General features: G+C 36.5%; 1 protein-coding gene across 1 annotated transcript; it reads left to right on the top strand.

Annotated features, from left to right (window-relative positions):
* The first annotated feature begins 2,935 nt into the window (after window positions 1-2,935).
* Window positions 2,936-14,338, top strand: LOC149225654 (sucrose synthase 2-like). Its single transcript, XM_089377239.1, has 17 exons — window positions 2,936-3,283; window positions 4,544-4,676; window positions 4,757-4,911; window positions 6,092-6,284; window positions 6,633-6,751; window positions 6,859-7,075; window positions 7,397-7,492; window positions 7,695-7,868; window positions 8,290-8,406; window positions 8,526-8,692; window positions 9,661-9,885; window positions 10,089-10,410; window positions 11,744-11,988; window positions 12,427-12,565; window positions 12,725-12,816; window positions 13,847-13,876; window positions 14,017-14,338. The coding sequence occupies exons 1-17, from the start codon at window positions 3,189-3,191 to the stop codon at window positions 14,096-14,098; spliced, it is 2,601 nt and encodes an 866-aa protein (XP_089233365.1). The 5' UTR covers window positions 2,936-3,188; the 3' UTR covers window positions 14,099-14,338.
* The last annotated feature ends 54 nt before the right edge of the window (window positions 14,339-14,392 follow it).

The following is a 14,392-nucleotide window of genomic DNA, read 5'->3' on the forward strand; positions in this document are numbered from 1 at the left end:
GGCAGAACCTTGACATAGTGGGCGAGGTGGAACCATACCTGGCATGTTTTTCAAGACAAAGTCTTTGCAGGAATCTTGTTTTTTTATGCATGAGGAATCTTTAGATTCCCTTGAGGGAAATTTTTCACAGTGATAGAATCATGTCAACTTTATACTCAAACGAACCAGAATTTCACAGGGAATGTGACAGTGTGACCTATTTTCTCTTCTAAGCAGCAAAATTTCAGGGCACCAGCAACGAGGAATCTTTGCAAAATCTTGTAGAATCTAAAAGATGCCTTTGGAGGCTGATTTTTGACCGAAGCAGAATGATGCCAACTTTATAGTCATTTTTCTCATAATTTCACAAGGAGCACAGTGGTGTGCTTAGAATTTTCGTCCGAACAACGGATTTTTCACTCATTTCCAAGAAGGAATCTTTGAGATTCTGGAGGTTCCAGATTTTTGTGGTGTCAGAAAAGAGTCAAGTTTATAGTTGTTTGACACAATTTCACGCCACAAATTCAATGACGATGCCTATTTCTACAGCTGAGCTTTGCATTTTCAGGCCATCCCTGAAAGTGGTGGCCTATGATGCAGTGATGCCGTGTCTTTCTTTTGATTTGCTGAGATGATGATTTTGTTGTTGAGATCCTTGTTACCATTATGTTTAAGGATACTTATATGCCAGGTCATGTGAGAATTTATTAACTTGTCATACTGAAGGAGGGCCCATATGAGTGAGAGTTCCTATAGGAAGAACCATTTCGTGGAGAGACATGCCACTTTGGTTGAGAGAATTTATCCTTATAATGACAAAGAATGTACCATGTACTCATCATTATCTTGTAGCATTTAATGAAGCAACCTCCTCACTTTTGACAATGGGCCTGAAAACGTAACCCACACTAGGTGAAGTCCATTATCAATATGTGTGTGTGCTTTGATCTGATGGTTGTCGTTATGTTTCCTCTTCTTTAAAATATGCACATGTGGTTTTTCATACTTTTTCATATGCAATTATGCTAACATCACAGAAGTAAAAGATCTTGGTTAATTCCGATAGCTGAAAAGATCTGAATCAACTCCCTTATTGGCTTGTTCATCAACATATTGATTATTTTCCCTTTTAATGTGGAATTAGGTAATAGATTCAAACATTCTGAATTTACAACCATATTCGAGAATACATTGGAGGCAGGTTCTTTTCTAATTGATCTTTGATTTTGTGGAACTTTTGAATAACCATCATTTAATCACCAAAGACTATTAGTTGACGAATCCCCTAATATTGCGATCTTCAATCTTGCCAAAATACCTCTGTTACACAAGAACCGCTCCTTAGAGGTGGGAAACCCGTTCCAGTGGTTCCCGCGCTCTCAGAAGCTTTGGAACTGTATGGGAGTGTTCCCTTTTCTGTGGGAGCTACAATGGGAGCTTGGGAAAGTTCCGGGAGCTTTGAACACTGTTTGTTTTGGAGTTCCTGCGTTCCCTGGGGTTGGGAAATACAAAGCATGTAGACAAATATGTTGAACTGCCCACAAAACATGAGGCTTTGTTGAAACCTTCGCAGGAAGAAAGGCCAAAGACATCCTTAACACCGATATCCTTAATTGAGAAATTGGAGCAATCTCTTGATGGGTTAAGGTAGCATGTGACACCTCAATGTAAGGGTGATATCTGGGATGTCATGCTGGATGAGTATTTATTTTTCGGTTTATGTATATGTATCGCAAAAGATTGTGTGCATATTGTATGTGGCAGTCAATGCTTAACCAGAGTCGCTTTACTTTTTCTCATAAGAATAACTAGAGAAACATAGGTAAAATTGTTCCTTTGTATTTTTAAGGTAGATTGTTTCAAATACTGGTCATGTGTCAGAGAACTGATAATGAACTTGACATTTTAATATTTTATATATATAAAAGGGAGAGACTTAGGAAGAGAGACACCCAGAGAATATATTTATATATAAGAGAGATTATATATTAAATTGATTTTAATATTTGAATATTTTGATTTAATATTAATTTTGATTATTATATAATTATATATTTTTTATTTTTATATTTTTATTTTCTTTTATTATATAATATTACCGTTCCCAATTAGCCGTCCCTGTAAATTTTGGGAAAATCTCTACCTGTTCCCGACACTTGTACCCAAGTTCCCAACGTTCGAGGAACTCATACAACATAGCAAAATACTAAAGCTTTTGCTAAGTTGGTTGATGCTCTACCTAGCCTCCAAACAAATTACAACCATATTATTAAATTAAATTTTAAAAATATATTTATTATTATTTTATATATTTATTAAACATAAAAAAAAATGATAAAGATTACATTAAAATTAAATAAATTGAAATAAAAACAAAGAGAAAATCAAATCATAAAATCAAATCATAAAACCAAATCATAGAAGATTGGAATATGCAAATCTCTTTCGCTCTTTACATAAATTAAGGCTTAAATTAAATAAAAAATAAAAAGTGTTAATTTACAGCATAAAACCAGCTCCATTTGCTAAAGAAGACTCAGAAGCATTAAATCAAAGCTTCCTCCGTTAGTAAAAAACAAAGCAATCCAACCTTCATACTAACGACTGCACTTTTTCCCTGTATTTGTCCTTGTATGGCATCCGCCAGCGGGATGGGTTTCAAGCATCCCTCCATCCAGCTATTTGAATTATAGCATATTGCCTTTCAGAAACATAAATCCTCTCCGAGTACTTTAATTTGTCACATTTCTCCATATCTCTGATATGACATATGTGCTTACTGGCATTTTCTGTAACTTATGCAACAAGTACTGCATAATATATTCCACTTTTTTTTATTTGTTTGTTTTAATTTTTTTTTCCTGGGTCCATGAGAATATAAGTTTAACTTGCATTTGGATATATCTCGCTGTCAACCCAAGAAAAATCTGATAAGACGGCTTTAAATCGAATTGGTGTAACAGTTTACTTCCACGGCATTTAAATGCCATTTTGGCTAATTGAAGTTCTGAGAGAATTCTAAGGATTGACTATAAAATCCCTTCTGTCTTTAGAAAACTTCATGCCTGTCATACCTCGGATTTGCAGTCAGTTGCTTCAGGACAAAAAAATAAAAAATACGTCGTGGTTTCTCAGTTTATTCTGAAGAGAATTAATAGGTCTCCTCCATATTTGGATTGTGATCCACTTCCCTCCCTTGGCTGACATAAATGGCCTCTTCTATGCAACGGTCTGAGAGTATAACAGATGCTCTGCCAGAAATAGTAAGGCAAAATCGTTTTCTGTTCAGAAAGCTCTTTGCCAGGTAATCTTTTATACAAGTCATAATGTAATGTCTTAAATTTAAATGGGTTTAGCATAATGCTACAGAGATTGTGTGCGCGCGTGCATACAGCGCTGAAGGCTTAAAGGTAAATCAATTCTTATTAAACACCCACGCTATGGCTTGGGAAGTCATGTGTGTGTAAGGACATTGTGTTGGCTCTGTATATAGTATAAAACCGAAAACACTGAAATATATTCCAAGATGGCCAAGCTAAGAGCTTAAATGTAACTCCATTTTATTACGCACCTACCTTTCCCATGTCTTGAGATGTAATATGTGATAACGTTATGTTGGCCCTCTATTTATTATGAAACCAAAAACAACCATATATTTTGTGATGATGAGATAAGCGCTCATGTTCATGTTATAGGGTTAGACATTAGACCTTGGGTACTAGATATTGGGTTTAATATTTTCTATGTGTTTTGCGATATGGACTAATTATTTCTGGTGGATCATAATTTTAGTGAGATTGTAACAAAGATTAATGTCTATGAGTTTTGGTCTCATGGTAATTGTGAGTCATTTTCAAGTTCGAAACTCACCCTAGGAAGAGATTGTTGGACATTGGGTTCAGCGTTCCCACGTGTTTCACGACATGGATTAACCGCCTCTCCTGGATTCTAACTCTGGCAATTATAGCTGAGACTAATCCCTTGAGGTCCAACATCTACACTATGACTTGGGATGTGTGTAAAAACCTTATGCTAGCACTGTGTTTAGTATAAACCTGAAACACAACATGGCTAACTATCTCTCATAAATCCTAACTATAGCGATTGTAAGAAAGACTAATCCCTGCAGGTCCAATATCTACACTGTGACTTGGGATGTGTATAAGAACCTTGTGCTGGTACTGTGTTTAATATAAACATGAAACACAACATTTTGGATATAACTTCCCAGTACCATGGAGCAATTCTAACAATACTCTTGTATCTTGGATCAATTCCATCATTTGGACTTTCAGTGTCTTCTTCCAAAGTAAGGGCTTGTTGAAGCTTCTATTTGTAATGAGATATTATTGATTTTATATCATATCCTATGCCTATGTTTGTAATGAGATATAACAGATCTTATTTCATATCCAAAATCTATGGATGTTATATTAAGTTGGTGTTTTACAATCAATAAAGAGCTCAACTCAGAATAATACTTTTGTATTTAAGCTTGAGATGAGTAGAATGCGATTTCCTGCGTGTGGATTTTCTTGAATGTGATGTGTCATGTATACTATAGGTATGCGGTCGAAGGCAAAAGGATTTTGCACCCACAGCAGTTAATTGAAGAGCTTGCAGCAGTGATAGAATCTCAGGATGAAAGGAAGAAGATTCTACAAGGAGCATTTGGGCATATCTTGGAGTGCTCACAGGTCTATATGTTTGTCATGTGTATGCGTGTTTACAAGCTAAGTTTCTCAGATGTTCATAGTGGGAAAACATTGATATGCAGGAAGCTGTCATTGTCCCACCATTTATTGGTTTTGCCATACGAACAAAGCCTGGAATTTGGGAGTATCTTCGTGTCAATGTTGAGAATCTTTTCACAGACCAGCTTACTGTTGCTGAATACCTTCAGCTTAAGGAATGCCTTGTGGATGAGCAATGGTAAGGGATTACAATTACCATAGATCTTTCTAAATTATGAATATGTTAAAGTATTTCAAGGATTAAAACAGTTTTGAATATATTAAGTATTTTAAGAGTTAAAACAACGAGTTGTTTTTAGTGAGATTTTTTGGAAGTGTTTTCGGTGAGTTTTTTATCTCTAAAATTCGGCAGGAATTTATTGAAATCACAAGTTTGATGGGTAACCCCTGCACAATCCAAGTACCCTAGGGTTTTTCAAAGTGCTGAATTCATATATATAATAAAAAAACCAGTTTAAATAACACAAATCAAGATTTCACCTCAAATTTTTCCGCCAAAGTCCAACAGTGAAAGTCCAAAAATGCACAATAAAAACAACTCGTGCAAATCTTTGGTTGGTCAATAGATCTCAGGTTTAATATAACCCTTTTTTTTTTTTTTTATATGTCTGAACCTTTTTAATATTACACACATCAAGTAACAAAGATCTCCTTGTAGAGCACCCCGCTCTCTTGGTGAAGTTATATCAAATATTTTAGGACTCCTTGTTGGTAAATTATGCACACGGGTTGGGTTATTTGGTAGCCTTGTTTAATAAAAGCCCAGACTTATAAGGGGAAAGGTTGAAACCCATTAGCTAAAGTATCTTGGTATATTGGTAAGTTGATAAAATAGGTTGTCCAAGAGATTTGCTCAATTGGTTGTATCCAATGTTACCAGGTATTAGGTTAGTTCCGTGTTAGCAAATGCCCAGTTCGAATTCGAATGCCCCTTGGTGAGAGGACAAGTTTATGGGGTTATCATCTATGAAAGTGGGGAAACATCTTTTTGGGCGACAAGTTTATGGGGTTGTCATCTATGAAAGTGGGGAAACATCTTTTTGGTCCTGAGATTCTTGGAAAAAGAAAAGTTGATAGAATAAGGAATTTTCAGTTACAACCCAAGAATGCAATATGCCATATAAAAGTTCTTTAACGAAATGGTAAATTTAGCTAGGCTAGATTAATTTCTTTAAATTTTACCATGAAGGTGGTTGTAGAAATAGGAAGGATGTCAGGTAAATTATCAGAGTTTTACAATTTTCACTTAGTAACCGTGTACACTGCACACAAAGAGAGGAGCCTTTATGCCACAACAATGTCTATCCTTTTATGTATTGTATCATCCTTTGAAATTTGCAAGTGTGATGTATCTGCAGGTCCAGTGATGAATACGCACTAGAACTGGATTTTGAATGCTTCAACGCATCTTTTCCCCATATGAGAAGGCCTTCATCAATTGGCAATGGAATCCATTTTTTAAGCAAGCATCTCTCATCGCGTCTCTTCCGTGATGGAGATAGCATGCAGCCATTGTTGGATTATATGCAAGAACATAAATATCAAGGACAGGTAAATTTGGTTGTTTTCTTGTTATGTTAGTTTTGTGTCAAAGCCTTATCTAGGATACCATAACTCGCTCATGGTTGATACCCAGTACATCATAGGTATCGGATACCTCACCCTAAATACGAAAAAGAGTCCTCTGATATTGTATTTGAAAGCATATGGCATCTTTGGATCATTTCCAAATAATTAATATATATATATATATATATATATATTTTTTTTTTTTTTTCTTCCACTTGTCGCTTATTTTCAATCTCCTCCCATTTCCCAAATAGACTGCATCCTGATTTTGTCATTCATTGTTGAATAATGGGTGAACGATTAATCTGACCTTTATCCTTTTATTTGCAGAAATTCATGGTAAATGAGAGTATAAATAGCCTTCCTAAGCTTCAATCAGCCTTGAGCAAGGCAGAGGACATATTATCTAACCTTGCAAAGGATACACTATATGAAGAGTTTGATCACAGGTAACTCCTTAGTCACCGGATGTTTTGTTTTGATTCTAGAAGAAAGTGTGAAATTCTTCAAGATGGTCCACTAAAGAGCAAATATAATGAATATTCCAATTCCATAGGCTTCAAAACATTGGATTGGAGAGAGGATGGGGGGATAATGCAGGCCGTGCACTGGATATGATACAGTCAGTCTTAGAAATTTTGGAGGCACCTGATCCAGCTATTTTGGAAAAGTTTTTAGGAAAAATACCCACTGTATTCAGTGTGGTAATATTCTCACCTCATGGTTACTTTGGCCAGGCAGATGTTTTGGGATTACCAGACACTGGTGGACAGGTACTGTAATCTGCATATATTTTTTTCACTTCAAGATGCAGTACAATTTATAACAATAGAAAATGCTGTGGCATTTTGTATTTGTATTTTAGATTAATATCTTTCAGCGTTCCCTATCTCTCTATCTATCTATATACACAAAACACATGCGCTGAACAACACAGATTGAACATATCAATATACCACTGGAGACCTTTATTTTCCTGTACAGCAGCCATTTGAGTTTTAAGTAGATGACTAGAGTAAATATTTAATGTACTCTACAGCTAATGTTTAAGGTGCAATAACAACTCTGTTCTTAAACACTGTTATGAAACATAGGTTGTGTACATATTGGACCAAGTCAAGGCATTGGAAGAAGAAATGCTCCTCAGAATTAAACAGCAAGGATTGGAGATCACACCTCAAATCATTGTGGTAAGGCACTCTTTTTTATCATAAGATACTTACCTACCTGGCACATAGATCTCTATTCCCTAGTAGCAAGTTAATTTTTATCTATTTTTAATAAAGTAGAATACCTGCTACACTTTGATTTTCATAATCAAATCATCAATTGCTACATTTCCAAATGTGTCAATGTGCATCCTTAATTGTTCCTGAATTCCATGATTGTTAGGTGACTCGGCTCATTCCTGAGGCCCAAGGAACTAAATGCAACCAAAAAATTGAGAAAATACTTAATACACAACATTCACAAATATTGAGAGTACCGTTCAGAACAGAAAAAGGAGTTCTGCGACACTGGGTTTCTCGTTTTGATGTTTGGCCTTATCTTGAAACGTTTGCAGAGGTAATATTCTCACTTATATAGGCACCCCCCCACACACAGAAAGAATCAAAATATTCATTTCCATCAGACTGCATTTATAAATATAAAAGACACACACCTCATGGTTACGTTGGGCTTGCACAATATGAAGCTTCTTGATCTACAAAGCCAAAATGCTTATATAGCATGATCTATGTGGGTCTGCAAGGCATGCTGATCATCCCAAGTATACACTAGCAACTTTAAATATATAGTAACTTGTATATATAGACAAGTCCATATTGAAGTGTGTAAGTACCTATGGATGCATGTATCCATTTGTGTGGATCATTTAATAAGACATCATTGGCATTTCCTCTTAAGAAACGGTGTCATCCGTCTTTTATATTTTTGCGATCTGTTTTTGTTTTCTTGGCTATGATATTATCATCTTGAAATTCAGGATTCATCAAAGGAAATAATTGCCAAGCTGCAAGGTAAGCCAGACCTAATTATTGGAAATTACAGTGATGGGAATCTGGTAGCATCTTTGGTTGCAAAGAAACTGAAGGTCACTCAGGTATGTTCCTCTGAACCATTCTTCTCGATATCAAGTGGATGGAAATTTCTTTATTGCCTGTCTTCTGGTAAAATAATCAAAATGAATTAGCCTCACTATTTTACTTCCCTGTGCTGCAGTGCAATATAGCACATGCTCTGGAGAAGACCAAATATGCAGATTCAGATATCAACTGGAAAAAGTTTGATGAGAAGTACCATTTCTCTTGTCAGTTCACAGCAGACATTCTTGCAATGAATCATGCCGATTTCATTATTACAAGCACATATCAAGAAATTGCAGGAAGGTCTGATACACTCTTTTCCACATTTTCGAATAATATTTTCCTACCAGCTTATGTATCTTTTATTTTCTGGAAAGTGGTGCTCTTACAATTTAGATAGAAAGAATTTCATGCAACAGCCCACAAGGGCTGAACACAAAGCAGTCTACTTGCACAGGCAAAGCAGCTCACAAGGGGTCAATCACAACATCAGTGCATAGCTAAAGCACATGTTGTTGGGAATTGGAACCCTAGTAGACAGCTTGAAAGCCACCACACTCGCCATTGAACCACAACCAATTGGAAATTTGCTTATAGGAAGAATTCCAGAATACATAGAACAGCCCACGAGGGCTGAACACAAAGCATCCTGCTTGCACAGGTAAACCAGCTAAAGAGGGGTCAATCACAACATTGCTGGATAGGTAATGCACATGCTGTCTGGGAATTGGAACCCTAGTGAACAGTTTGGAAGCCACCACGCTCATCATTGAACCACAACCCATTGGCAATTTGCTTATATGTATTGTGGTGTTTCGGAATTGGAATTTTAGTGGCCCTATAAATAGTGCACAGTGTCGCGTATGAAAATTACGTCTTTTGGTTTCTGTTTGTTGCTAGAGTGTGGACAGTTATTAATGCAATCACTATAGTTTTTGCTCTCTCTCTTTATATATTCACTGTTCAGTTGACATAACTCAGAGATCATACATAACTCTATGCTTATTAGGCTATGGCTTAGCAGGTTTGCACTCACTTTCTTAATGTTACTTGGGAGGACCACACTGGCCAGTGGGCCACTTACCATTTTTTCCTCATGTTGTTCCTGAGCTTTTTTCAAATCCTTGCCAAGTTATTGCAAATATGGCATATGATATCCTTGTAGGAGATACAATAGTTTAAACTTTAGACACAACTTATAATAATTCATGTACTAACTGAAATTGTTTGAGATGATAAAGTAAACTACAGTTTTGTTGTGAGTGATGCAGTAAAGATACTGTTGGGCAGTATGAGAGCCATGCTGCTTTTACACTCCCAGGGGAATACCGCGTGGTTTCTGGAATTGATGTCTTCAATGCCAAATTCAACATTGTGTCACCTGGAGCAGATATGAGCATCTACTTCCCTTACACAGAGAAGCAGAGACGCCTTACTGCTTTCAATGAATCTATTGAAGAGCTCTTGTTTAACCCAACTGAAACGACAGAACATATGTAAGTTCATATATATATATATATATATACAATGATCTCCCCCACTCAAAATGAAAAGCACCTCGTGCAATGAATGTATTATTGTAGGTATTTCCAAATAAATTTGGAATTACCTCAATACCATATTATATTGGTACAGGCGGTAATGCCACTGTGTTTATTCTTGAGGAAAGCTAAAGTTTTTCGTTTTAATGTAAAAACAGAGGTTTCTTCAGTGACAGGAAGAAGCCCATAATCTTTTCCATGGCGAGGCTGGACAGAGTGAAAAATCTGAGTGGACTGGTAGAATGGTTTGGTAAGAATGAACGGTTAAGGAAACTGGTGAACCTTGCTGTGGTGGGTGGTTTCATTGATTCATCAAAATCAAAAGATAGGGAGGAGATTGCAGAGATTGAGAAAATGCATGGTCTTATAAAGAAGTATAGTTTGAGGGGTGATTTCAGATGGATATGTGCTCAGAAAGACAGAGTAAGGAATGGAGAATTATATCGCTACATTGCCGACACAAAGGGGGCTTTTGTACAGGTAATTTTTTATTTATTCTATTGAAATACTTTGCTCTCTCTTTCTTACATTGAAGCAAATATTTCTTGTCACAGTCAGGCCGTGGTCTTCCAAATCACCAACTATTTTGCACAACTGCCAGCCATTTAGTGGTCTAACAGCGATAGCACTAAATTCTCGCATTCACCCATAAAGATGCATACACACAGTCAATGCCAATCTCCTCTTCAGTACTACTCAGAGTACATAATGCAGAAGGTGCAATCTCAGGGCTTATGGCACTCTCTTCAATCTCAGCTGACTCTGTACTCAACTCTGCCTATCTGGCTTTACTAATACGCATTCTAACTATCTATTCCGCCAACTCTCTACTTAACTCTGCCTATCTGACTTTACTAATGTTCATTCTATCTATTCCTTTTACTGTTCACATTTTGGCTATTTGGCTGTATGTTACATCTTTGTCCTCCTCATCTGACACTTCATCTTCTGCGCACTCCATCATCACCTGATCTCTTTTGCTTCGTTCCACGTCATTTCATCCTATGCAAATCCTTGTGCTCACACTCCAGCTTTTCCATATGCGCAGTGTTTCTCATCTCTAGACCACTTTGTTTATGTGCACTTTAATCTGCATTTGTGCTTACTCCTGATTTTTCTTCAGTGCTTTTCATTTCCTCGCCACATGTCTTCTCAACATTCCTTGTGTGCATCTACGGTGCGCCTAATTCAAAACTGCACGTTGCTCTGTGCTCACCAAACTATGCACTGCACCAAATTGTTGTGCATACAAACTCTGTTGCTCTAGCATTGTATATAAGGCACTCAAGTGGCCACATATCCACCGGAATCCGCTAGAGCAATAATTGCTGGAAATGCAATCTGTGTTCAAATCGCCATTCTAACGATTTGGATCGATTTGGACATGCTATATTTGCAATTTACAAATACTGAGATTGCAGATTTTTACGAGAGGGTTCCAATCGGGTTCGTGTCGGAAAAACTACTGGAATGAGGGACAATCTGAGTGCCATTTATCCCACGCTTGTTGCTCCTGCTTAGATTCACTTTGCCTCGTATTTAAGCCTTCTTCACTTAATGCTTCGTCACTTCTTAGAAGGGTATCTATTCTGCCAATTCTTCCTTTGATTTGCACCCGACCTGATCTTGTTTTAACAAGCCATATGGATGCAGCTAACTAAAGCAATAAGAGAATTCTACTGAATGACTTCCACTAAAATTACAGGACTTCTTGTCATAGAGCTATTAATATGTTGGTTTCCATTAGTTTTGAAAGTAATGAGATTAGCCATAGCATGGCTGCTGATGTAATTGGACGGCGGTTGTCTTATAGCCTGCTCTTTATGAAGCGTTTGGGCTCACTGTGATCGAGGCCATGACATGCGGCCTTCCGACATTTGCCACATCAAAAGGAGGCCCCGCTGAAATCATCGTTGATGGGCTTTCTGGATTTCATATTGACCCTAATAACGAAGATGAAACTAGTGACAAGATTGCCAACTTTTTTGAACGATGCAAACGAGAGCCAAGCTATTGGAACAAGGTATCAGATGGCGGCCTCCAACGTATATATGAAAGGTAATGCACAGTGATTTTAATTGGCAAAAGGAGCATTTTATCAATTACAATATTAAATTTCATTGCCGTGGCAGTTGATCAATTGAACTAAAAAGGGAAGTTTTATTTTCCACATTTCCTACCAAGGGCCTTTTAAGTCACTGTGACGCTGAACGAAGTGTTCAATCAAAATGCATTGGCTTAAATTTTTTTACACAGAAATAACCCATAGATCATTAGTAAAATTATTTTCTATATTTCAAAGGCAGATATAGGGCCAAAATCATTCTCTATATTGCAAAGGCAGGTATAAGGGCAACTTATTATCTTTTTGTTTGCTTTTCTTGTGGGTCTATTGCTTCGAAGGCAATGTTCCATATGATTTTTGCCATTAATGAACTTTTGACAATATGTGAGGACTAATTTGGCTTTACATAAATCCTTTGTGGCATTTTGCAGCTATACATGGAAAATTTATGCAGAGAAGTTGATAAATTTGGCGAGTGTGTATGGGTTTTGGAGATACATTTCAAATCGTGAAATACACCAGAGCCAGCGCTATATGGAAATGTTTTACATTCTGAAGTACAGAAATTTAGTAAGTGTCCACACACACAATGCTAAGAACTGTTCCTTTCTCTTGCTTGAGGGTCAGTCAATGTAGCATTCTTCAATACTTATTTCAGAATATCATGACATGCTATTTCTTACTCACTGTGGCTAGCCTCTTGAGACAATCACATGTTATTTTATGTAGGTGAAAAATTTCCCGACAGCCAAAGAAGAATCGGAGGCACAAATAATCGAGAAAGGAACCGGACCTGCAGCGGAAGACAACAAAGCTGATAGGTAAATGCTAATTCTTTTACTTTAACTTGACCATGAATCAGTAAATCTTCTGCAATAGTGTTTGATTGCATTATCACAGCTCTAAATTTTTGTTTTTGTTTTCATTAGTGATTTTTGCTTTTGATTAATCCACGGACAGCTATGAACCCCAATGTCACTTTAGCATGATACAAACCCACTTTAACATGGGGAAGAGATGCTTGAAATTTGAACCTTACACCTCTTCCAAGCAAGACCAATGCTTTTGCCATGGGGTAATCCCCAAACTCGTAATATATTTGACTTCCACTTCTATCTTAAGATTTTCACTTAAAATATTTTTTCCATGTCTTATGGAAACTGAATTACTTCTTGTTGCAAAACATTAGGAAAACACAAGTCAAATATTTAGTGTTAACATATTTTTTATTAGGAAAAACTGGAAACACTCTGTGTCAACACTAGGAAAGTGCAGAGTAAGAATAAAATTTCTTTTTAGCTTGACTACTGTGTCAAAAGGTCATTTATGCTTTCTAAATTCATAACTAGCTTCATTTTCTTACCATGTGCTATCAATAGCCCGTCACAACAGACGGGATCATGCCTGCCATGGTTTGCACGTACTTTTTGCACTTCTGGGGCAGTGGAATCGGAAAAGCATTTCATTTTGGAATGTGATGCTTTCAGAGGCATCAAGGACAGTTATGGCAGTATGTTAGCATCAATCCCTTGGCATTGTCTTTTCAGTGAGGGGACTGTTAGAAGGTTGGGTCAGCTCATCATCAATTTGAGTAAGAAAATGATTGAATTGCAAAAGCAAAAAACAGGGACGCTGGTAGTCCCACAGACTATTTTTAGTCTCGTAGACATTAAAATATCATTCATTATATCAAGTGCCTCACCTTCTTGCTAGACCATGGCTCAACTAACCCAACCAAATGATATCATTAACCGGACATCATTTTTAAAACCTATGATAATGCTTTTTCACCCTTTTTATCAAATATTAATAGCTTAATTTTAATATTTACTATTTTATTTTGTCATGCAGGCGTGCTGCTGGTAAATCAGGAATTAAAAGGTAATGGTTTTATTTTTATATTGTCTCCTCAGAAACCCTAACCCTTCATATATCTCCTTGGAAACCCTTTTACCTCACAGAGAAGTTTAATTTTATTTTAAACTTCAAAATTTATGATCATGATTTTTTCATTATTACAGGATCCTTTCAACATGGGTTTCTACATGCGGAATGCCAAATTGTGGGGAGGACTCACTTTTGAAGGAAAAAGAGCCTACTTGATCCATCAACAACCTTTCTCTATTGTTGCGAGACTGTATTGATGTAAAAAAATAAAAATCTATTGAGATATATTTTCATTTTTTAAATTCCCCAACTAGATAGAATTTTATTAGTTCATTATGATCCTTCCAGAATGGTGAAGAAATAAGGAATAAGGTGCAAATAACATCTTCATCACATGAAGTGACTTTATTTTTATGTATTCTTTTGTAAACTATATCCTTGATTTCAAGGCAAAAAAATCAAGATTTAAAATGTATTTCAATTTTTACTTAATAAATTGCTGTGTAAGTA

Source organism: Pinus tabuliformis, chromosome J (assembly GCF_031772625.1).
Source record: "Pinus tabuliformis cultivar Carrire ecotype Pingquan chromosome J, CPIR1, whole genome shotgun sequence".
Classification (NCBI taxonomy): Eukaryota; Viridiplantae; Streptophyta; class Pinopsida; order Pinales; family Pinaceae; genus Pinus; species Pinus tabuliformis.